This window comes from Herpailurus yagouaroundi, unplaced genomic scaffold (genome assembly GCF_014898765.1).
Source record: "Herpailurus yagouaroundi ecotype Mexico unplaced genomic scaffold, PumYag 200, whole genome shotgun sequence".
NCBI classification, from domain to species: domain Eukaryota; kingdom Metazoa; phylum Chordata; class Mammalia; order Carnivora; family Felidae; genus Herpailurus; species Herpailurus yagouaroundi.
The window spans coordinates 1,646,906-1,672,294 of record NW_024412431.1 but is presented as its reverse complement, the minus strand read 5'-3'; the positions used below and the strand labels follow the sequence as shown (position 1 = coordinate 1,672,294).

Sequence of the window (25,389 nt, the reverse complement as noted above, 5' to 3'; positions counted from 1 at the left end):
CATTTTAGAATATCCACTCCCAGAAATGTGGGGTTTTTTTTAGATGGTCTTAGTAAAAGAGGGACATGGCTCCCCATCAGAGTCCAAATCCTTTTTATTTTGTTCCTGGACCAAGTCAATGGGCTTTGTGGTCTTTCTGGAGAAGCCTCCCAATGGTCCTCCATCCTTCCCTCGGACCATTTTTTGAGGCCCCAGTCAGTAGCTGCTGTCTCGGCCAATGCAACTTTACTCGTCATCAGAATCTGAATTCTAGTCACCTTGGCCAGCTTTGGTCTAGCATGGTTCCTGGCAAATTCCGACTCAGCAAACATTTATTTTGTAGTGGAAACACAAAAAGTAGTAAAAATAGCAGTAATAACCCCAGTGATAGGAGGTAATAGTAGCCGAAGTAATGGTAATAATAACCATGGTAATAGGTGGTAATAGGAGTTAACAGCAGTGATAGCAGGTACTAGCAGTATTTGAACCAGGCACCGTGCTGGGTGAATTTTTATCAGCATTCTGAGATGGCCACTGTACTTATACCTACTTTACAGATGAGAATATGGAAGTCCAGCAAGGTTTGGTAACACATCCATTTAGTGGGGGAGTCGGAATCTGAGTGCAGGACCACCTTCTAACGGAGCCCAAGCTCTTGAGCACAATGATACCTGATCTCTCTCAAGCCAGAGAAGACATCTCTCTTTGCATACCTCCATCTATGTATCCATTCATTCACTCGCTCATTTATTCAGCAAATATTTGTGGGCACCTACTGTATGCCAAGCAGTCTTCTGGCTACGAATAGCTCTTACCAAGCCGACCGTGAGGAGTGCCGCTGTGTCGATTCAGACATTAGGATAAGGAAATATCGAGAAGGGAAAGATGAATTCTGACATGGATTTGTAAAGGTAGGTTCATGCTAGGGTTTGAAGAAGGGCAGAACGTAAGGAATCTGATGAACGATGGATGAGGCAGACAAGAGAAACAGCCTTAAGAAAAGGCTCGGGGGCCGGAGAGTACAGAAAATGTTTGGGAAAAAGGAGTGGTTAAGAATTCATGGAGTTACAGTGCCACACGAGAAAGGGAAGGTGCGGGGATGCCTCTGACAATTCCTTCTCCCGTTCCAGAAGCATATACCCCAGGCAGAGACATTTCTCTCCGTTTCCTCGTGTGGAGAAAAAAGTAGCTAGTGCCAGTCCAGTAAGCGGCAATTATTTTGTGCAAACTATGTGTCCATCCCCCAATTCACAGGACTACCAACAGACTGGATGGAGAGAGCAGAGACCACAGCTCTGAAGACCACCTCTACAGCAACTCTGACCACTACTGTCTCTACCCCCGCTTCGGGAACATGGACTCTCCTCAGGACATCAGGCAAGGTGACCAGCACAAGCACAAGAGGAACGGTCATTTCAACCCCAGATATTTCTTCTGATGTTCTACAGATGACCGCCTCATTGGCCACCATACCTGGGGCAGAGACCAGCACAGAAGTTCCCAGGACAACCCCGTCTGTTTTCAATAGAGGCTCACAGACTACACCCTCACTGGTCCCTAGTTCTGATGCAGAGAACGGTCCAGCTTCTCCAACTCTGGCTGTTTCCCTTGGTGAGCCAGAGACCACAACCTCACGAGCCTTTCATTCTGCAGAGACCAGCTTGACTGGTTCCAGGGCAACCTTGAGTGTTTCCCACAGCGAATCAGACAGTACACCCCCAACAGCTACTGGTTCTGGGGAAAAAGTCAGTTTAGCAGTTCCAACTCTGACTGTCTTTCCTAGTGTACCAGAAATGGTGACCTCACTGGTAACTAGTCCTGGGGCAGAGATGAGCACAGTTATTTCAACTCTGACTGACTCCCAAGATGAACCAGAGACCAACACCTCATGGGTCACCCAACCTGGGGCACTGAGCGGTTCATCTATTCCAGTTCCAAGTGTCCTTCCTGGTGAGCCAGGGCTGGTGACCTCAATGGATACTAATTCTGGAGCAGAGACCAGCCCAACTGATCAAACTGCGACTACTTCCCCTGGTGAGCCAAATGCAGCAGCCTCATTGGTTACCCATCCTGGGGCACAGACCAGTTCAGCCATTCCAACTCCAGCCATTTCCCCTGGTGTATCAGGGGTGGGAATCTCACCAGTTAGCAGTTCTGGAGCAGAGACCAATACAACTTTTACAACTCTGACTGATTCTCCACATGAACCAGAGACAACAGCCTCATGGGTCACCCCTCCTGGGACAGAAGCCATTTCCACTGTTGCAACTTCAACTGTTTCCCCTGGTGAGCCAGATGCAACAGCCTTGTGGGTTCATTCCACAGAGAATAGCACACCTGTTTCCAGAATAACTCCAAATTTTTCCCAAAGTGAATTAGACACCATACTCTCAATGGCCACCACTCCTAGGGTAGAAGCCAGTTCAGCCATTCCAACAGTGACTGTCTCGTCTGGTGTGCCAGCTACAGTGACCTCCCAGACCACTAGTTCTGGGACAGACACCAGTACAACCTCTTCTACTCTGACTGAATCCCTGTATGGATCAGACACAACAGTCTCCTTGGTCACCCATCCTGCAGTGTCCAACCCAACGGTTCCCAGGACAACCCCCAGTGCTTCCCATAGTGAATCATATAGCAAACCCTCAACAGCCACCAGCCTTGAGACAGAAGCCAGTTCAGCTGTTCCAACTACACCTATCTCCCCTGACGTACCAGATATGGTGACCTCACAGGCCACTAGCTCTGGGACAGATGCCAGTATGGTTATTTCAACTCTGACTCTTTCTCCTGGAGAACCAGCAAACACAGTCTCATGGGTTAATCATCCTGGAGCACAGACCAGTTCTTCCATCCCAACTCTGACTGTCTCCCCTGGTGTATCAGGAGTGGGGACCTCACTGGTCACTAATTCTGAGGCAGAGACCAGTACGATTTTTCCAACTCTGACTGATTACCCACATGAATCAGAGACAGCCTTACGGGTTACCCATTCCTCAGAGACCAGCACACCTGTTTCCAGAATAACTCCAAATTTCTCCCATAGTGAATCAGGTACCACACTCTCAACAGCCACCACTCCCGGGGCAGAAGTCAGTTCATTTTCAGCTACAACTATCTCACCAGGCATACCAGGGTTGGTGACCTTAGTGGTTACCAGTTCTGGGGTAGAGACCAGTACAACTTTTTCAACTCTGGCTGATTCTCTGAATGAACTGGAGGCCACAGCCTCATGGGTCACCTTTTCAGAGAAAGAAGCCAGTTCAGCTATTCCAACTCTGCCTACTTCTTACCCTGAGGAGCCAGATACAGCAGTCTCATTGGTCACCCATCCTGCAGAGACCAGCTCAACTATTCCCAAGGCAACACCCAATTTTTCTTACAGTGAATCAGATACCATACATTCAATAGCTACCAGTTCTGGGGCACAGACAAGTTCAGCCATTCCAACTCTGACCATCTCCCCTGGCGTACCAGAGGTAGAAATCTCACTGGCCACAAGTTCTGGGCCAGAGACAAGTACAACTTTTACAACTCTGACTCTTTCTCCAGGTCAAATGGAGACCACAGGCTCATGGGTCACCCATTCTGAGACAGAGTTCAGTTCAGCTGTTCCAACTCTGCCTGCTTCCCCTGGGGAGCCAGATACAGTAGTCTCATTGGTCACCCATCCTGCAGAGACCAGCCCAACAGTTTCCAGGACAACTCCCAATGTTTCCCATAGTGAATTGTATACCACATACGCAATGGCCACCAGCCATGGGGCAGAAGCCAGTTCAGCTGTTCCAACTCCAACTGCCCCCCGTGGTGTACCAGATATGGTGACCTCACAGGTCACTAGTTCTGAGAAAGATGCCAGTACAGTCATTCCCACTCTCAATCTTTCTCCTGGTGAGCCAGGGACCACAGCCTCAACAATCATTTATTCTGAGATCCAGACCAGCTCAGCCATTCCAGCTCCACCTGTTTCCTCTACTGTGCCAGAGCTGGTGACCTCACTGGTCACCAGTTCTGGGGTGGAAGCCAGTACAATGTTTACAACTCTGACTGATTCCCCACAAAAGGCAGAGATGACAGCCTCATGGGTCACCCATTCTGGGACAGAAACCAGTTCAGCTGTTCCAACTCTGACTATTTCTCCTAAGGAGACAAATACAACAGTCTCATCAGTCACTCATTCTGAAGAAACTAGCCCAACTGTCCCCAAAACAACTCCAGTTTTTTCCAAACGTGAACCAGACACCACACAGTCAATAGCCACCAGCCGTGGGGAAGAAACCAGTTCAGTGGTTCCAACTCCAACTGTCTCTCTTGGTGCAGCAGATATGGTGACCTCTCACGTTCCTACTTCTGAGACAGATGCCAATATGACTATTCCAAGTCTGACTCTTTCTCCTGGTGAACCAGCAACCACAGGCTTATTGGTCACCCACCCCAGTGCAAAGACAAGTACATATTTTCCTGGTTCAACTGCTTTTCCTCATTTACCAGAGACCATAGCCTCACTCTCTGTCCAACCTGAGCTGGAGATGAGTACAGCTCCTCCAGTTCGGACTGTTTCCCTCGGTCTACCAGAGACAACATCCTTCACCACATCCATGATGGAGACCAGCAGAGTTGATCTGGGTCCAACAGTCTCACCTGGTGTTCCTGTAGAAACAGCCTCACTCTCCACCCATCTTGGCACAGATATCACAACTATTTCAACGTCAACTCTTTCCCCTGTGTTATTGAAGACCACAGGCTTATTGGCCACCAGTGCTGCATCAGAGGCCAGCACAGGTGGCCCAACTTTGACTGCTGGTGTTCTTGGGCCTGTCAGTACCCCTGAAACCACTGGTGAGTCTCATACCTTAACTTCCTGGAGCACAGAACCCTCACCACCTGTGACCTCAATTGAACTCCTGGAATTGTCCAAGACTGTGACAGGGGACACTGTGACCTTGATAGCATCAGAGACCCCAACACCACCTAAAACCAGTCACAGAGATGGATCGAGTCCAACTGCTATCCTGAAAACCACAACTCCTGAGACCACTAATTTAGCTGCCACAGGCTCAGGCCCCATCATGGTGGAGACTGCAGCCACCTTCAATACATCTGTGGCAAGTCCCTTTGTCCCTGAGACCTCAGCTGGGATGTCCACCTTGACCTCTCTGAGTGTGACTTCAGAAACAAGTAAGAATGACTTTTTTTTTTTTTACGGTGGTAAAAATGTGTATATAATATAGAACTGGCTATTTTAACCATTTTAGATGCATAATTCAGTGGCATTAATTTCATTCGCAGTATTATATGAATATTGTCCTTTTTCCAAAACCTTTGATCACTCCCAATGGGATCTGTGTCCCCATTAGCATTAGCTTTCTTCCCCCACTCCCCTCAGCCCCTGGTAACTCTAATCCACTTCTGTCTTCTTGAATTAGCCTACTTTAGATATCTCATGTATGTGGAATCACACAGTGTATTTGATTTTTTGTGTCTGACTTATTTCACTGAGCACAGTGTCTTCATGGTTCATCCATGTTGCAGTGTGCATCAGAACCTCATTCCTGTTTATGGATGGATGACATTCCATTGTATGGATGGACCACATTTTATCTGTCCATTCGTGTATTGATGGACACTCATGCTGTTTCTACCTTTTGGCTACCGTGGATAGTGCAACTATGCAGATGGGTATGCACAGATCTGTTTGAGTCCGTTTCCAGTTCTTTGGAGTATGGCCGTGTGGTGTGCTAGTTCGTTAGAGCAATAGCAGTGAGGTATCACACACCAGCTGCCTCGAATGGTAGAAATTTATCAGGTCTGAAGGCTGGAGGGGAACCCCAGGAGAATGCACAGAATGTGAACTTTGGAGTCCTCCTCTCTGGGGAGTGGGTTAGGGAGCTGGGATATGTATCCGCCAACCCGCATCAATCATTGCTAGCAGGATGCTCCCTGGGGCCTGTTCATTCCCCTGCAACAAAGAGATACAGGTGCTATTGCATGCTGAAACGGTAAGAGCCAAGGGGAAGTGGCAGGAGGGTGACCAGCTTGGTTTTCCCAAGTCTATATCACTTTTCCAGCTGGAAGTCAGCATCCCAGGAACCCAGATGGTCCTGGAAAAACTGGGATGGTTGGTCACCCTATGTGGGAGGGTCTTAAATGGTGACATGATGTGTTCTCAAAAAGGACAGCTTAGGCCAAGCCCCAGCTAGGTGCTGGAGTTAAGGTGGGTCCTCAGAGCCTCACCTCCCACCCCCAGCCCAGGCCTGACTCGGAACTGACCTCATTTTACTCTCTCCACCACCACAGCTGCAGCCCCTTTCTTGATGCCTTTTACTGTCAACTTCACCATCACCAGCCTGCACTACACCGAGGACATGGGGAACTCGGGCTCTGAGATATTCAATGCCACTGAGAGACACCTGCAGCACCTGGTGAGAGCCCCCCACCAATGCTCATCTCATCCCAAGCCCTCCACACCCTGCCATCTTGGCCCCTCCGGTTCATCACTCTCTCATTTGTTCCCAGCTCAGGACTCTGTTCGAAAACAGCAGTGTTGGTTCCCTCTATGATGGCTGCAGGCTGACCTTGTTCAGGTGAGTCTTCTTCCAAAGCACCTACAGATACCCCGATTCTCTCCCTTCTTGGTCCTTCATGTCTCAGTCAACCACAGCCTTGGGCCTTTGCCAAGAGACAGTATATCATAGTGAATCCAAAGTTTCTAGGTTTGAACCCTTGATCTCTCACTTGTTAACTGTGTGACCTTGGGCAAGTTGCATAACCTCTCTGTGCTCCTACAACCAAGTGTTATAGACTAAAGCCATCCTAAATGAGCTCCACCCACCACACCTGCCCCCATCTCCCCATGAGATGGGGGCATCAATAAGATGATATTGCCCATACAACATGCCACCGAGAATCTACGTGAGGTACATGTTTTCGTTCATCTCATCTTTACAACACGATTATTATCCCACATTGCAGAAGAGAACACTGAGGCTCAGAGTAGTAAAGTACTTGAGAGGAGCCAGGATTTGAACCCAGAGGTTCCAGTTCTTGAGTCTCTCCCTTTAACCACGAGACAGCAGTGTTCAAGGTCATTGGGCTCAACAACCTACATCCTTAAAAGTACTCAGAACTCCAAAGAGCCTTTGGGCTTGGGGGTTGTATCTGCCCGTATTTACTGGATCCAAAATTAAGACAAACACTATATTAATACATTCATTTATTTAAAATAACAAACCTATTATGTGTTAACACAAATAACATTATTTTTATGAATAATAGCCATGTTTCCCCTCTCCCCTTGCCCCCCCCAAAAAGCATGACAAGGAGAGGACCATTGTTTACATTTTTGTAGATATTTTTGATGCTTGTTTTAGTAAAAGACAGTAGGCTGTCTGCTTCTGCATTTTTTTAAGTTTATTTATTTATTTTAGTAATTGGTACACCCAACACAGGGCTTGAATCCGTGACCCCGAGATCAAGACTCATATACTCTTCTGACAAAGCCAGCCAGGCCCTCCTCTGCTTCTGCATTTGATCTTTTACAATATTTCATCTCATAGCCTCTGGGAAAAAAATTTCACTGTGTACTCCTAAGAGAATAAAAGTGAAAATAATGTCTTGGTATGAATACGAAAATATTTTTACTTGGTGGGCTCCCTGTAAGAGTTTGGGAAGCCCAGGAGTCCCTGAGCCACACTTGGAGAACCACTGTCCTACCCTAAATGAGCATCAAATGGGAATGCTTTGACTAGCGTGGGCGATAGCGAGAACTCCCAGACAAGGAAGAGAGGGGATCTCTCTTCTTGTAAAGCCCCCAGTCTAGATGAGTCACTAGAGATTCAGCTTAAATTCAGGACAAAAGTATTTTTGAACCACATTGCCCCTTGTTGCCTCTTATGTCATCTTCTCTGTTTTTGTTTTCCTCAAAATTTGGTTGTCTGCTCCAAAGGTGTTCCCAAGGGGTTGGCCTCAGCCTTGGGGTTCACCAACTTGAAACAAAGTCTTCCCTTTAGGCTCCATGATGGCTGTTAAGACAGAGTCACAGCCAGACACAGAGGTGACTCACTCACCTCCTCCAAGGTCTTCAGTCATGCTGCCTGGGTTCAGGATCCTCATTTCCTCCCTGGGAGCTCCACACCCCCAATCCCATGGCCCAAGCAGGACTCGGCTCTTACTGGAGGGGATGTCACCTGTACTTACCTTCTTGAGTGGACAGGGACTGTACTGGCTGCTGGTAGTTGAAACAATGAGCATGAACCAGTGAAGAAAAGATTGGGGAGCAAAAGCAGAAGACTAGGTATGGAGCAGCCCTGGAGAAGAGTACATTTCAGAAGGCGAGGTGGTCCCCATATGAGACAGAAGAAGATGTGTTTGAGAAAGTAGATGAAACCCAGAGAAGAGTGCTAACATAAACATCAAGGGGTACAATTGAAGGACACAACTGTCAAGAGTAGCCAACTCTCAAGTGTCTTTGCATGTCCCTATTCCCGTGCCCTTCCTTCCACAGGGCTGAGAAGGATGGGCCAAGCACCAGGATAGATGCAGTCTGTACCTACCGCCCAGATCCCACCGGCTTCAGGCTGGACAGAGAGCGGCTCTACCAGGAGCTAAGCCAGCAGACCCATGGCATCACTCAGCTGGGCCCCTACACCCTGGACAGGAACAGTCTCTGTGTCAACGGTGAGAACCTCTACTGCTGTTGGGGTCTCCTCCCGAGTCCCAGATGGGGTCTCCTTGCAGTGCAATTTCTCAGTACCCAGGTTCATAGTTCTGGGCCAACCTAGAATTTCCATGGGGGAATTCTCTTTTCTCAGAACACCTACAGAGCTTTCTTCCCTCCCTCCCTCCCTTCCTTATTTCCTTCTTTCCTTTCCTCCTTTCTTCTTCTTCTTTTTTTTTTTCGTAAAACTAATATTTAATAACCTGTCATTTTAAATATTAGAAACTTTGGGGCACCAGGGTGGCTCAGTCGGTTGGGCATCTGACTTCGGCTCAGGTCATGATCGCACGGTTCATGAGTTTGAGCCCCGTGTCAGGCTTTGTGCTGACAGCTCAGTGCCTGGAGCCTCCTTTGGATCTGTGTCTCCCTCTCTCTCTGCCCCTCCCGCCCCCCTCTCTCTCAAAAGCAAATAAACATTAAAAAAATTTTTTAACATGAGAAACTTTGAGAACAAAACGTTTTTTTTTTTTCTTTTGGAAAATTCTTAGGACCTGCATTTGCCTTTTTCTCATCACATCATTTATAATACAGAGCACATCTTTTTCTGTACCAGGGTGAACTGTCATATCGCTTTCTAAGTTTCCATCAGATTCCAGCATTTTGCCCTGTGTGCTTTCAGTGTGGTAATTTATCTCTGAAAATTTCATTAATGTGAACTTTTGTCTGTGGATGCTACCTCCTTTAGATATTCTCACCTTTTCTGTCACAGCTTTTCTTGTGAATGCTGATAAACCTGTCACCACTACAGTCTTCTGGTTGCATAAACGGAGCCTCTCCAATATCAGCAGCGTGAACATCCATGTTCGTTTAATTCTTCTCTAAGTCCTACTATTATTTGTTTTTATGTTTTTAATTTAAGTTTTTATTAAAAAAATTTTTTAAGTTTATTTATTTTTGAGAGGGAGAGACCGAGTATGATCAGCGGAGGGATGGAGAGAGAGGGAAACACAGAATCCGAAGCAGGGTCCAGGCTCTGAGCTGTCAGCACAGAGCCTGACGCGGGGCTCGAACCCAGGAACCACGAGATCATGACCTGAGCCAAAGTCGGACGCTTAGCCGAGTGAGCCAGCCAGGTGCCCCTAATTTAAGTTTTTATTTTAATTCCAGTTAGTTAACATTACAGTGTTACATTCGTTTCAGATGTACAGTATAGTGATTCAAACTTACAACACCTTATGCTCACAGAACAACTTCCAAGGTCTGGAAATAAAGGCTCTCTCCATAGTCTCTCATTGCAGTGACCTTTCACAGAAACCCAACGTCAGAGAAGGAAGAGGACAAAGCAAGCCCGCAGTGGCTGCTGACGTTAACTCCTCCCCAACAGGCAACGAGTTCCCAAAGTGGGGACTGATCCACTTTTTTCTCTTTGTTATAACAGCTTGTGGCCCTTTACTCATCCTCCAGGGGCCAGGCAGAACTACAACCCACCTGAGAAGCAAACAATAAAGCTGTTAGCAATGTTTTTAGCAATAAATCCCTCTGCATCAACGTTCTTAGCAACAAAACCCACAGTAACGCCTGCACTAAAGGCTAATATTTATTGAGGGATGCCTGTGATCTGGAACATTGTGTATATTGTGTCTTACTAATCCTGTCCAGCACTCTGTGAGGCATTATGTACATTTTACAGAGGAGCAAACAAGGATCAAGGAAGGACATCTATTTATCCCAAGATCAGAAACCTTATATAAATGGTAACATCATGACGCAAACCCTAAATTGGCTCTAAGGCCCCCAGAAGGGACCCCAACTACAAGGCTACACTGCAGACTAACCCAGCTAGAACAAGCCTCAAATCTCAGGATGGGAAGGCATATCAAGGAGCCTCTAACACAACAATTTAAACTAAAGCTCAATCATGTCCCCTATGGATTGCCTTTGACATTTTCTTTCTATCTGGATTAAAATCTGTATTGTAGGGGCGCCTGGGTGGCGCAGTCGGTTAAGCGTCCGACTTCAGCCAGGTCACGATCTCACGGTCTGTGAGTTCGAGCCCCGCATCGGGCTCTGGGCTGATGGCTCAGAGCCTGCAGCCTGTTTCCGATTCTGTGTCTCCCTCTCACTCTGCCCCTCCTCCGTTCATGCTCTGTCTCTCTCTGTCCCAAAAATAAATAAACGTTGAAAAAAAAAATTTTTTTTAAATAAATAAAATAAAATCTGTATTGTATTTCAATAGTCTTTGAGAGTTACTTAAAGTTGTAGTTGACAGTGTGGGTTTGGGTGATTTACAGGTCTTTCTTTAAGTGCTGGTCCTGTTTTTTTGCTCCCCCTATGGCCCTGAAGTGTCTGTTTTTAGCATGGAATTTTTAAAACCCTCACCTAAGCTTATTGTAAAGGTCAACTGGGATAAAACCTGAGTAATGTAAGTAAAGCACAGGGCTCCCTCTACCGGGTCCAGTCTCAGAGAAGAGTTTCATTTCAAGAAACCTAGTCAGACCATCAGATATAAAATAAGTCTAAGTTTTACTTGCATTGCTTACCAAGCCTCAGAGAGGATCCAATCTATGACCCAGAACCATACTTATTCAGACCCTCTTTTCCCCACTCCCTCTTATTCTCCAACTTGATGCTTTCTGGTTGACTCCCCAGTCTGTCTGTCTATCTCACTCTCTCCCTCGTTCAACATTACAGAAATCCAGGAACTGTGTCAAAAACCAAGCTGTTTCTGAAAACCAGAGAAGTAGGAAAAACTCAGAGATCAAGGACAAAGTTATATTTAATTGGTGGAGAAAACACACATAAGGCTGGAAACGCATAAAGCTGTTGTTCCTATGACTCATCTGATGAGGTTGCTGTTGCTTCCGGCACCTCATGAACCCCCAACAAGGTGGGGGGTATTTTGATTATTGTGGTCTTTGTGGTTAATGATACAGAGGATGAAACAGTCCTGAGCATTGGAGTACCAGGCAGTTAACTCATAAAGAGCAGCCATCATTATCTTTGATGAGTCTCAGAGAAAGCACTGGAGAAGGGTCTGTGTCCATGTTTCAAGTCCTACCCCTCACCCTTTTCTCCACCTCCTCCCATTGACTTCCTCTTCCTCTCTGGCTCTCTCTGCAGGTTATAACCATCAGTACTGGACCCCCACCACCAGCAGTAAGTCACAAGGGCCCAGATGTCCCTGCGTCCCTGGGACACTTCTTCCCTGCACCCATTCCTAAGGGAGAGTACCCACGTATCCCACTCCCAGATTCTCAGCCCCAGAGCAGCTCCAGACCACCAATTAGAGACACAAGTTCCCATCAACAGCCCTGTCCTCTTACTGCTTCATGATTTATGTTGATGTTGTGTTTTCCTTCAGCTCTGGTGACCTCCACATTTTCTCCAGGACCGTCGATATCTCTGCCCCCCACCCCCAGCTCTACAGGTAGGAGTCTGATCTCTGAGTCCCAGGAAACTTCAACTCCCATTCTGGCTGATCTCCAGCCTGTCTCCTGTGCTCCCCCATCTCTGGCCATACCAGCCTTGTTTCTGTTTCAGGGACCAAACATCCTCCCATCCTCAGAGCCTTTGCTCTTATGTAATGGGAACTCAGATCTGTTCCTGATCTCCCGTTGTCCTCCAGATTCAGCTCAGCTTTTGCTCAGACTTCCTCCCATAAAGTAGCATCATGTCCCCATATTCCACACACAGGTGGGATCTAATCTCTATCTCTGTGATCGTTTCCTTCATGGAAATTACTACCGTTTGGCTTTCTTGACTTCTCAAGAAATTTGTGGCCCATGATCTGAGCACAAAAGGTCTTGGTGCCTCCTCTTGCCACCAAAATGTCTGTGACAGGTCAGCCTTTGGGGACACTCTGGGATGAGAAGATTGAGGTTTCCTTTTGAGCTGACAGGACACATCTAACATGGAGGTCCTCCCTTGGCTGGCTGAGGAGGGAGGTATCCCAGATGGGATATCTCAGGCCTCACCTACGGGATGCTATGGACAGAGATGGCACTAGTCCCTTCCCCCTAATGTATAGCTCAGGCCTATAACTGTGATGGGTCTCCTCTCTCTCCTTCCCTCCGGCTGCAGTTGTGGGCCCAGCCCTGGTGCCATTCACCCTCAACTTCACCATCACCAACCTGCTCTGCACCCCAGACATGAGGCACCCAGGCTCCATGAAGTTCAACTCCACTGAGAGGGCCCTGAATCGCCTGGTAAGAGCCCCACAATGCCTCCCCTGGCCTGCCTTGTCCTTACCCCACCCAGTGACCTCAGCCCCTCATGCTCACCTCTCTCTCCTTCCTCCCCAGCTTGGTCCCTTGTTCAAGAACACCAGTATTGGCCCACGGTACTCTGGCTGCAGACTGACCTTGCTCAGGTGAGACTCCCCTCCCTCACAACGGTTACAGGCAAGTTCACCTGGCGGTGAGGACCTAAACATGGCAACTAGAAGACGCATAAATGGCTTCGAATGGAATTCCAAGAATTCAGATGGAAGGCATCCCCTCTGGCTGAGTGTGTCGGAGAGGACTTCCTGAAAGAGGTGGCAGTCCAATAAAGGTCTTAAGTTACTTGGATAAGAAGAGCCATGGAGCATTCACACTGACTGGTCAGAAATGAAATGAGGTACCTCAGGCCATGCCCTGTGACAGGTGCTAAGGGCACCTAGAGATTGAGTCATGGACTCTTCCCTCAAGGTACCCACAGTATGGAGAGGAGGGCAGCCATATGAACTTAAACATAATAGTAACAGGATTAGTACAACGATAAAGCACTACATGGAAGCCATAGGAGCCTGGAAGATGGAATTTTAGCTGAATGTGGGGGAGTTGAGTGGAAGCAGTCTGGAGAAGGTGATGCCTGAGCTGAATGATCATTAGCCAAAAGAACTGCCAGAAGACATTTTGGCAGAAGTATTTCAAGGGTTGGCATATCTCAGATCAGGCAGGGATTCATGGAGTTTTAAGCAGAACCTTGCTGTAATGTCATTTATTTTAAGTAGTACACAGGTAGATATGGGTATGGGAAAATTTGATGTGATAATGGGACAGGAGGTGGGGAAATCAGTGAGATGTTGGGCTCACCTAGATGTTGCTTGGATGGGGGGACCAAGGACAGGGGAGGTCCAGGATGCCTCCCACATGTTTGGTTCTGGCCCCAATATGGAAACATGGCAGAAGGAGGAGACTCTGTGTCTTTAGGGGGAATTAATAAACTTAATCTGGGACAAATGGAATATAATAAGTCTGAAGGACATCCTTGGGGCTGTTGGTGACATGGCCCAGAGCTCAGGAGAGGGGTCTTGGCCAGAGAGTAAGATTGGATCCCATGAGAATAAAGCTGATAGCTGAACCAATGAGTATGAACCATATGACTCAAGAAGAACGAGTCCAAAAGAGTAGAAGTTGGCTGAGGATGAAGCCTTGGAGATTAACCACTTTAAGGAGTAGGAAGATACCTGGATGAGAAGGTCCCAGAAAAGAATGTGTGTGAGAAACCAGACAAGACCCGGTAAAGAGAGATGTCATAAGGCCAAGGCTGGGGGTGGGGCAGGCTGAAGGCAAGAGGTGAGCAAAGTATGTAACTCTCCCACATCTCAGGATGTCCCTATTCCTACGTCCCTACCGCCCTAGGACTGAGAAGGGTGGAGCAACAACAGGAGTGGACGTGACCTGCACTTATCGTCCGGACCCCACGGGCCCTGGGCTGAACAGAGAAGAATTGTACCAGGAGCTGAGTCAGCTGACCCGCGGTGTCACCTGGCTGGGCACCTACACCCTGGACAGAGACAGTCTCTATGTCAATGGTGAGTGTCTGTGCTGTAGTTGGGATCTCCCAGCCCCATGTTTCTCTCTACCAGTGCTCCTCACCTGGGGCAATTCTGCTCTCCATGGGACATTTGGCATGTCTGGAGATATTTCACATCATACCTGGAGCGGTGCTAGTGACATCTAGTAGGTAGAGGCCAGGGTGCTGCTAAACATCCTACAGTGCACAGAGCAGCCCTCCACCATGAAGAGTTATCTAGACCAAAATGTCAATAATGCTGAGTTTGGGAAATTGCTGTATACAGATTGATGGTTCCGATGCAAACCTAGCATTTCCTTGGAGACTCATTTTTGAATGCCTAACGCATCATGGGAAACTGATTTCCTTTCCCTTTTCACCTCCTGGAATAACATTTTTTCTTCCTCATTTTCACTGCTTCCCATAAGAGACCAACATGCAGACTCTAGGAAAAGAAGTGGGTGATAAAGACCTGTGTGGTTAAATTTTCCAAATGGGCAGCAGGTGACCATTTCAGCCTTCACCCCGTTTCATTCTCTCACAATGATGACCAATTTACTAAGTGCCCACAGACCAGTCAGTATGACACAGTCTTCATGAGATAACATCACACTTAGCAAATAGTCCATGAATAATATCTACTTACACAACACCATTAGCAACAATGCCCCTAACAGCAATGCTAATGCTGAGAATAGTAAGTACAATTGCGGCTAACTCTTATCAAAAGGTTCTTATGTGCCAGGAATTGTGATAAAGTCTTTTATAGGTATTATCTCACATTGATCTTACTCAAAAACCCTGTGAGTTGTTACAGTCATTTTTATGGAGACAGCCATCATGCTTTCAGACAGGAAGTCATTTCCCCAAGATAATCCAGCCATCATGCCTGACAGGGTCAAGACTCAAACAAACTGGAGATTGAATCTAAACTCCAAGTTCCTAACTACAAGACAACACCACAGACCATCCAGATAGAGAAAGCCTCAAATCTCAGGATAGGAAGGGGCATAACTGATCTCTAGCCTAACAATCTAACCTAATGCTTGGTTAGTTATGTCCCCTCTATATCAGCTTGTATATTTCCTTAAAACGGTGGTTGACAGTGATTGGCAAGGGACAGATCTCTGTTTTATGTGATGCTGGGCAAGCCACGCAACCCGTCTGGGCTTTAATGTCCCACTTACAGAATGGAATAAACATATATACCATGCAGGATTTTCCTGATGGTCAAATGAGATAGTTCACAGGAATAACCCAAGTAAATCATGGGGCTCCTCTGGGTCCAAAATGACTCCCACCCCTCACAGAACATCCAAGGAGATGATCATGACCCAGAGAAACACTGATGAAAAATTCTCTTCTCCCCAATTCCTTTCAGACTCCAATTTTTATGCCATCCATCTGACCTCCAAGTCTCGTCTCATGTTCATTATCCTAGCCCATTCCCAAAGTTTCTCTAATATTCCAAACCACATGTACATTCCCTCTCCTCCATCTTGCTTCCATAGACCGCTCTCTCTAATGGCCACAATTTTGTCACTTAAACACCACCAACCCCCCCCCCCCCCCCCCCGCCAGAAACTAAGCTAGAAAGATAAAGTCGTACTATCATAAAATTTTGTGAAGGGAGAGAAGCTGAGAGAGCAAGGATAAAGTTGTGGATAAGCCTTGGAACACTCTTGTTTGTAATTACATTACCTTGTAATGTACTGTTTAGTATTATTTCTGGTGCATAGTACATTCCCAATAAAAAGGGGCAGTTATTATTATTGTATTTTTATTTTGGCAATAATAATGGGAACGATGTTCATCACTATTTTCAAGGGATAAGCCACATGAGGGCACTGAATGAAATGTAGGAGCCATTATTGTTCATTTATAAATCACAGCAAGTTTGCTAATGAATTTCATCTCTGGGTCTACTGTCTACCCCTTCCTTAGCTCTTACCCATTGTAACAGTCCTTTACTCCTTTCTGCAGGTTATAACCACCGGTACTGGAACCCTACCACCAGCAGTGAGTATTCAAGACTGAAATTTCAATGCCCACTGGACCCTTATTCCCCAAAACACATTCTTCTGGAGAGAAGCTGCCAATTCTCCTGCCCTAAGTGTCTAGCTACAGACTCAGAAGAGCCCCTAACCCACCCAGGGTCTTGCTCTGAGTCAAGACAGAAGACCAAATTCTAATGAATATCTTTAGTCCCCCATTCATTCAGGATGGGACTTTATAATTTTTCCCCTGTTCTTTTTTTTCTCAGCTCCAGTGACTTCTACATTCTCTCCAGAATCTTCCACATCTCAGCCCCCCATCCTCAGCTCTACAGGTAGGAGCCTACTCTCTGGGACCCATAAAACTTCAACTCCACACAGTCTGGTTCCTGTAGACCACCCACCCTCAGAATGTCCTACTCACTCCCTCCCTCACTCTCCAAACTTTGGCCACATCAGACACTGTCTGTTCTCTAGTGTCCTAACCTCTGGACTTTATATCAGCTCTTCCTGGAGATCCACTACACCTGGCACCTCATTGCTTTTCAGATCCCAGCTCAATCTCACCTTCTTTGAAAGACCTTCCTAGACCCTCTTATAGGAAGTAGCACATCTGAATACATACCTGGACCACAGGTTTTCACTATCCACAACCATGAGTATTTTCTGATGGAATTTACTGCTATTTGCTTTATTCAGTATTTATGTATTTGTCACCTTGGAGCTGAGCACCTAGTCTGCACTCACTTTATACTGATTGACTGGTTGGATGAATGAATGTAGCAATCTTGCGTATGTCCACATTTGTGGATTTTATTTGAACGTCCAGAAAAATCATTCAGGATCTTAGTCCTGGACTCGATTCTTGCTCTGTCTCCTCATCTGACCCAGATGTGGGTCTAAGGGCTCTTGAGTCTCCAGGAACCTGAAACAAGGGCTTGATTTATGTCAGGAAACTTGTCTTACTCCAACCCTTAAGATTTATTTTAAAATTTGAGTCTATAGGTAGTTTTCACACTTATGTCATGACCAAGACAGGGCATCCCCGACCTTTAATCCTGCCATGTGCATCTAGAGTTATGGGATACAAGCTGGTGAGCTGTAATTTGAATTCTGTCTTCTGGAATTCTTGGTTTTATGAGTCGAGACACTGCAAACTTTTCTCAAGCTTTAGACAGAATGCGCATTCTCCAGTCCCTACTGTTCACCCTGATCAACTCAACCATTTCTGTAACAGGCTTAGCTCCTACAAGCCTGGCATGTGCTACAGACCAAGTCATTCCATGACTGATGACGTCATTTTTTCTGTAGATGCATTCAAGATTTCTTCTTCATCTTTGGTATCCAGAAGTTTGATAATGATGTATCGGAACATGGTTTTTCTTTGAGTTTATACTATTGGGGATTTTTGAAGCGTCCTGAATCTGAAAATGTATGTTTTCAAGAAATTGGGGCAAGTTTTAGCTCCGATTGCTTTTTTCCCCCAGTTATGCCAGTACCATTTATTTAAAAAATTTCCTTTCTCCATTAAATTATACAGGCGCCCTGGTTGAAAATCAATTCACCATAAATGTGAGGCTTTGCTTCTAGACTTTCAATGACATCCCATTGATCTACCTGTCCGTCCTAATGCAGTACCTCACTGTCTTGATTACTGTAGCTTCGTCTACTGCAGGTTTTCTTTTCTTTTTGTTGTTTATTTGGATTCCAGTTAACATACAGTGTGGGAGTACTTTCAGGTGTACAATTTAGTGATTCGGCACTTCGTACAACACCCGGAGCTCATCTCAGCAAATGCCCTCGCTAATCCCCATCACCCATTTAACCCATCTCCCCGCCCACCTCCCCTCTGCCAGCCATCAGTCTGTTCTCTATAGTTAAGAGTCTGTTCCTGCCTGGTCTCTCTCTCTCTCTCTCTCTCTCTCTCTCTCTCTCTCTCTCTTTTCCCTTTCGCTCATTTGTGTTGTTTCTTAAATGGTACGTATGAGTGAAATCATATGGTATTTGTCTTTCTCTGACTTATTTTGCTTAGCATGATATACTCTAGCTCCATCCATGTTGTTGCAAATGGCAAGATGTCATTTTTTTTTCAGTTTTTTTAAACATTTTTATTTATTTTTGAGAGAGAGAGACAGAGTGTGAGTGGGGGGGGGGCAGAGAGAGAAGGAGACACAGAATCTGAAGCAGGCTGCAGGCTCTGAGCTGTCAGCATAGAATTCTAATATTCTGTGAATAATATTCACCTATTGTGAATAATGCTGCTATAAGCATGGCTGTACAAACAGAAAGATACCTACTTTTGAGTTAAAAAAAGTATTGTAGGGGTGCCTGGGTGTCTCAGTCAGTTGGGCAGCCGACTACAGCTCAGGTCATGATCTCGCAGTCTGTGAATTTGAGCCCCGCGTCGGGCTCTGTGCTGACAGCTCAGAGCCTGGAGCCTGCTTCGGATATTGTGTCTCCTTCTCTCTGCCCCTTCCCTGTTTGCTCTCTGTCTCTATCTCTCTCAAAAATAATAAACATTAAAAAAAATTTTTTTTAATTAAAAAAAAAAAAGGTATTGTAGCTGTGCTGTTCATTTGTGGGACTTGGGCAAAATTTACTTTCTCTGAGCCTCAGTTTCCCAGACTGTAAAATGGAACTGGTAATACTTGACTCTGAGGATTGTGGTCAGGGTAAGCTGAGAGGCCAGAAATGAAATGCCCAGTACAAAGACTGGCCCCCAGTTGGTGCTCCTCAGATGAAATCTGTAAAGGGTACTGTCACCCAGTTCAGACCTCTGGCATTCGATTCTTCACACCCTAACCCCAGGATGACCATACAGTGTTTTTGTGTTTGCGTTTGTGTTTGTCTTATGGGACACTTTTGACAAAGAGAGGGAGGGTTCTAATTAATATTTACATGCAAGCCACATGACTGTTCAGGGAAAACTAGGAGATGTGGTCAGTCCATGTAAAATCCACTCTTCAAAGACGGTTTAGTGAAACTGAGACAGGAGTCACTCTCAGGGGGAATAGACAGGCCCACTCAGCGGTTGCAAGTTCTCTCGTGGTGAGGTCAGAGGACAATGGGAGACCTCCACCCCAGGGGGCAACAGAGTGATTTTGCTTCTTTTCCTCCTACCCAAATGTCCACCAACTGTTTTTCTTTAGACACACTGGGCTGAAGAGTTGAGGTTCTTTTTCCAGCTAAAATAATCCGTCCAGGTTGGAGGCCAAATGTGGCTGGATGCAAGGGTGACACAGATACGGTGGCCACCCTTGGATCTGCCACCTACAGCCATCCCCACCAGAGAATCATAATGGAGTCCCTCTCGCCCTTTCTGGCTGCAGGTGTGAGCCTGTCTCTGGTGCCCTTCACCCTCAACTTCACCATCACCAACCTGCGCTACACAGAGGGCATGGGGCCCCCAGGATCTGAGCTATTCAACTCTGTAGAGAGGATCTTGAATCGTCTGGTGAGAGCCCCTCCAATGCGTGCCCTCCAGTGCCTACTTTTGTCCTTCCCAGCCCCTCAGCCCATCCTCTTACTTCCATGTCTTTCATCCCCAGCTCAAACCCTTGTTCCAGAACAGCAGCATTGGGCCCCTCTATTATGGCTGCAGATTGACCTTGCTCAGGTGAGAACTCCAGAGTTCACATGCAGGCCATGTGCAGGGGGCAGAGGGACCACGAGCTGGACCATCATCCCAGAACAGCTGACCACCAACTGCCGGTCTGTCTCACATTGCATTCCTAACCAGAAAATGCAGAATCCTCTTGGACTGCCCTTCCCAGGTGACAAGGTTGAACTTTTCTGAAAGATCTTTCTTCTGGAACTCATCAAGAAAACAACTGGTCAGCCGTGCTGGCTTTATCACAACGGAGCCATAGTTTTCAACCAAGAATGATTTCCCTCCCAGGGGATATTTGGCAATGTCTGGAGACATTTTTTGTTGTCAAAACTCAAGGGTGGGAGTTGCTACTGAAATCTAGTGAGTGAGGCCAGGGATGCTGCTAAATATCCTACAATGCAGAGGATGGTCTCTCAGGGCCACGAATGATCTGACTCGAAATGTGCACAGTGCCAAGGTTGAGAAACCTTGCTCTAGGGGATGCATAATTCTCTCTCCTGCTTATGTCAAATTTTTGATAATGATTGGCCTGCCTGTAACACCTAGCCAGCAGTGACCAAATCCTGCTTTCTGACCTCTCAGAGGTGGACTTGGGATCACTGAGTAGTAAAGTACAGTGGTTATATAGTGGGGTTTTTTTTTAAGTTTATTTATTTATTTTGAGAGAGGCCGAGACAGAGACAGCATGAGAAGAAAAGGTGGGGTGGGGGGAGACAGAGAGAGAGAGAGGAAATCCCAAGTGGGCTCCACACTATGACCACAGAGCTCAACACGAGGCTCAAACTCCTGAAACCATGAGATCATGACCTGAGCTGAAACCAAGAGTCGGGACGCTTAACCAACTTAGCCACCCAGGTGCCCCTATGCAGTTTTATTTAGAGTCTGACAGGCCTACCTCTCCTACTTCAAGGCTGTGTGACCTGAACAAGTTACTTAACATCTCTGTGCCTCTACCTTCTCACCTGTCAGCTGAAGTATCTCAATTTGCTTTCTTGTACAACAAAGTTAGCCCATGATTCTGCTGGAAGATTCTCCTGCCTGGGTTGGCTCAGCTGATGTCAGATGAGGCTCATTCCTGTGTCTGCAGTCAGCTGCTGTCTGGGATACCTTGGTTCTCCTCCACATTGTCTCATCCTCCAGAAGGCTAGCTTGGGCTCATTCACACGCTCAGAGTTCCAAGAGCAGCAAGAAATGGCAAGCCCTATTGCACACGTGCCTTCCAAGCCGTTGCTTGTATCACATTTGTGAACGTGCATTGGCCAATTCCAGTTCTATGGCCACGCCCAGATTCAAGAGATGGAATCTCTTTGCTTCTTTTTTTTTCTTAATGTTTATTTATTTTTGACAGAGACAGAGATAGAGTGTGATCAGGGAAGGGGCAGAGAGAGAGGGAGACACAGAATCTGAAGCAGCAGGCTCCAGGGTCTGAGCTGTCGGCACAGAGCCCAACGCGGGGCTTGAACTCCATGAGATCAAACTGCAAGATCATGACCTGAGCTGAAGTCAGACACTTAACTGACTGAGCCACCCAGGCACCCCGAAACAGACTCCACTTCTGACTGAAGGAAAGAATTTGTGTGAGCATACTGAGGATTAAAATGAAAGGTGCTTAGTTAGCAAAGGAACTAACATATAAAGAACACACAGTAAATTATTCGTGACCTTGCCTAGACCTAGGTACTGAGAATAACTCTAGCATGTGGGAGCCCCCACATGTGCACTTGGCTCACCTTACTCTTTGTGTGAGATCTCCCAATCACTGACCTTTTGTCTGAGGATGGAATGCCCTCAGCTCCAAAGACATCACTGTCCTCCAGCCACAATGCTATGTCTTCCCCTTTCCGCTGGCCTTGAGATTTCTCTAGCTCTCAGATACCACACAGCCTCATGCCCCTCTCCACCCAAGGCTGCCTGCTGACCTCACTGTTTCTTTGAAAAGGCTCAGTCTCTCTCACTGCAAGGTCCATTCACACCAAGAACTTTGGCCCTCTTAATGCCTAATAAAAATGGCTGTCTTCTACTGAGCATTTACTAGTGCTAAGTGCTGTAGGGTCTGTCCTATTACCTCATTTGATGGATGAAAAAAACAATGAGCTACAGACAGGTTGAGAGACTTCCTCAGAGTCAGCCAGCAACTGAGCAGCAGAGCTGGGGTTTAAGCAATTTGATATTGCCTTTTCTTACCTTGTCTAAGTCCTCTCCATCATGCATCTGTTGTTAGCATCTGTTTCAAGAATAAAACTCAGTGATTCATCACTTACATACAACACCCAGTGCTCATCCCAACAAGCGCCCTCCTTAATGCCCATCACCCATTTAGCCTATCCCCCACCCACCTCCCTCCAGCAGCCCTCAGTTTGTTCTCTGTATTTAAGAGTCTCTGGAGGTGCCTGGGTGGCTCAGTCGGTTAAGCGGCTGACTTCAGCTCAGGTCGTGATCTCACAGTCCGTGAGTTCAAGCCCCATGTGAGGCTCTGTGCTGATAGCTCAGAGCCTGGAGCCTGCTTCAGATTCTGTCTCCCCCTCTCTCTGCCCCTCCCCTGCTCATGCTCTGTCTTTCTGCGTCTCAAAAATAAATAAAAACATTTTTTAAAAAGTCTCTTATGGTTTGCCTCCCTCCCTGTTTTTATCTTATTTTTGCTCTCTTTCCCCTATGTTCATCTATTTTGTTACTTAACTTCCACATATGAGTGAAATCATATGATATTTGTTTTTCTCTGACTGACTTGTTTCACTTAGAATAATATACTCTAGCTCCGTTTTAAAGCTCAGCACAAGGCATCAGTATTTGGAGATGCTGCATATCCTCTGTGCTCAAGGACCTTGGTTGTCCTAATCATTTCCAACCCTCCCCCAGCACCAAGGCTGTTCCAGGTTGTCCACTAGCCCTTCTGCTCTCTCTGTCCCTCCTTCAGTAGGGCTTTCCCGGGCTCCTACCTGGAGTCCCCACCTCCCCTTTCCTGTGTCTTTCCCTGCCCAGGCCTGAGAAAAAGGGAACAGCCACTGGAGTTGATGCTGTCTGTACTCACCATCCTGACCCCATGGGTCCTAAGCTAGACAGAGAGAAGCTGTACTGGGAGCTGAGCCATCAGACCCATGGTGCCACCCAGCTGGGCTCCTTCACCCTGGACAAGAACAGCCTCTATGTCAATGGTGAGCAACCTTTTTTGTAACCACAAGTTAAAGCTAAGAATCTGCCCCCCACCGCCCGCCCGCAAGGGATGTGAACTCTCCAGTTCATCATAGAACCCACCCTATGTGTTATTCTCCACCTGCGTGATATCCCTTAATGAGTCAAGGACCCCCATAGGTCCTCCAGTTTGCAAATCCTTTTTTTCTCTTTGCAGCCCTGCATTTCAGGGCTGTGATTTATATACTTGTCTGGGCCACAAAGTCTTTATCCAGACTGATAAAAGAGGGTATCTCTCTGGCTGAAGTCAATGGCTATTCAAAGATCTGGCCATCTCTGTCCCTGTCAGTGTCTATCTCAAAATCCCCTCTGGAGCCTGAAAAGCACAGTTGACAACCCCATTTCTAGAAATGTTAGTGTATTTGTCTTCCCAAATAAATTGCAAGTTCATGAAGACAGGGGACCGGGTCTCTGATTTCTCAGCCTTTTAGAAACAAGGTAAAGTTACCCCTGAATCACAATTGTTGAACTGCATAGACTTGAAGTCTTAGTTGGGGGTAGGGACTGGTGGGCTTTGGGCTATATCATGGACCTCTCTTTCCTGCTTGCATCCCAGTTCTGTCTCCTTTTCTCATTTCAGGTTACACCCACTGGACCTCAGCCCCCACACCCAGTGGTGAGTACCCAAAGCCCTGATGACTACATGCTGTGGACCCCTGGTGGACAGCCACTGATCCCCTGCCCCAGGGCCTGGGGAAGAGAAGTGGCTAGGAGACCTGACGGTATTACCCAGTTCCTTCTACATTCAGTGGCTCTAGCTGGACAGGAAAGACTCCCTACTCTTACTCCCCTGAGTCCCCTTCTTACTCCAGACTATTCATCCTTAGCTCCTGTGACCCCTGTGCACTTCCCAGGGACCTCGATGGTGCCAGCCCACTTCTCCAGCTCCACAGGTAGGTTACTTCTCTCTCCAGCTCCTTGTGAGGAGTCTCAAATCTATATCTGGAAGTTATCAAGAAAAAACCCTGGAGCTACCATGGGCTCCCCTGCTCTGCTCTGACCTCCTCAAGAGCAGAGAACGTGTCCTCATCTGTCCAGCTGCATTGGCCTTAGACAATTGACCAGCCCTCTCAGTGCCTCAGCGCCCTCATCAGCCAAGTAAGAATAATCATGCCTCATAAGGTCGTTGTGAAGGTTGAAAGAAAATGTATGGAAGCACACAGCACAGGGACTACCAGGGAATTTAATACGATGGACATCACTGGGCACGTGACCTGTGCCAGGCAGAGGGGAGAAGATGCTGAGTCAGATGTGGTCCCTCCCCTCACCAAGTTGACAGTGTACTAAGACTGGAATTGAATATGCAGTTACAATTGATAATAATTGTAAAAGATAACCATGGGGCCCCTGGGTGACTGTCAGTGAAGCATCCAACTCTTTTTTTTTTTTTTTTAAGTTTATTTATTTTGAGAGAGAGAGTGTGTGAATAAGCATGAGCTGGGGAGGGGCAGAGAGAGAGAATCCCAAGCAGTCTCTACAGTGTCAGCACAGAGCTCTTGGGCCACCTGGGTGGCTTAGTCAGTTGAGTGTCCAACTCTTGGTTTCAGCTCAGGTCATGATTTCACAATTCAGGAGTTCAAGCCCCACGTTGGGCTCTGTGCCGACAGTGCAGAGCCTGCTTGGGATACTCTCTCTCCGTCTCTCTCTGCCCCTCCCCTGCTCGCGCTCACTCTCTCTCTGTCTCAAAATAAATAAATAAACATGATGGGGCGCCTGGGTGGCGCAGTCGGTTAAGCGTCCGACTTCAGCCAGGTCACGATCTCGCGGTCCGTGAGTTCGAGCCCCGCGTCGGGCTCTGGGCTGATGGCTCAGAGCCTGGAGCCTGCTTCCGATTCTGTGTCTCCCTCTCTCTCTGCCCCTCCCCCGTTCATGCTCTGTCTCTCTCTCTGTCCCAAAAATAAATAAACGTTGGAAAAAAAAAAACAAAAACAAAAACAAAATAAATAAATAAACATGAAAAAAAATTTAAGGTAACCATGTTATTCAGCACATAAACATGCCACACTCTGTACTTCTGCTTTTTAGTTTTATTTTTCATTTTTTTCAGAGGAAAAATATTTTCATTTATTTATTTATTTTTAATGATTTATTTATTTTAATAGAATTTATCGACAAGTTGGTTTCCATACGACACCCAGTGCTCATCCCAACAGGTGCCCTCCTCAATGCCCATCACCCACTTT

The 25,389-nt window shown here is 46.7% G+C and overlaps 1 protein-coding gene across 3 annotated transcripts in view; it reads left to right on the top strand.

The window, feature by feature from the left end:
- MUC16 (mucin 16, cell surface associated) overlaps positions 1 to 25,389 on the top strand; it is a 92,318-nt gene that overhangs the window by 25,999 nt on the left and 40,930 nt on the right. For all 3 annotated transcript variants that reach the window (XM_040449798.1, XM_040449797.1, XM_040449799.1), the window contains exons 6-21: positions 1,234 to 5,157; positions 6,277 to 6,401; positions 6,496 to 6,563; positions 8,483 to 8,655; positions 11,756 to 11,791; positions 11,997 to 12,062; positions 12,716 to 12,840; positions 12,937 to 13,004; positions 14,260 to 14,432; positions 16,397 to 16,432; positions 16,677 to 16,742; positions 19,737 to 19,861; positions 19,956 to 20,023; positions 22,997 to 23,169; positions 23,787 to 23,822; positions 24,034 to 24,099. In XM_040449798.1, the coding sequence (XP_040305732.1) occupies positions 1,234 to 5,157; positions 6,277 to 6,401; positions 6,496 to 6,563; positions 8,483 to 8,655; positions 11,756 to 11,791; positions 11,997 to 12,062; positions 12,716 to 12,840; positions 12,937 to 13,004; positions 14,260 to 14,432; positions 16,397 to 16,432; positions 16,677 to 16,742; positions 19,737 to 19,861; positions 19,956 to 20,023; positions 22,997 to 23,169; positions 23,787 to 23,822; positions 24,034 to 24,099 (5,328 nt within the window). The remainder of the gene's footprint in view (positions 1 to 1,233; positions 5,158 to 6,276; positions 6,402 to 6,495; positions 6,564 to 8,482; positions 8,656 to 11,755; positions 11,792 to 11,996; positions 12,063 to 12,715; positions 12,841 to 12,936; positions 13,005 to 14,259; positions 14,433 to 16,396; positions 16,433 to 16,676; positions 16,743 to 19,736; positions 19,862 to 19,955; positions 20,024 to 22,996; positions 23,170 to 23,786; positions 23,823 to 24,033; positions 24,100 to 25,389) is intronic.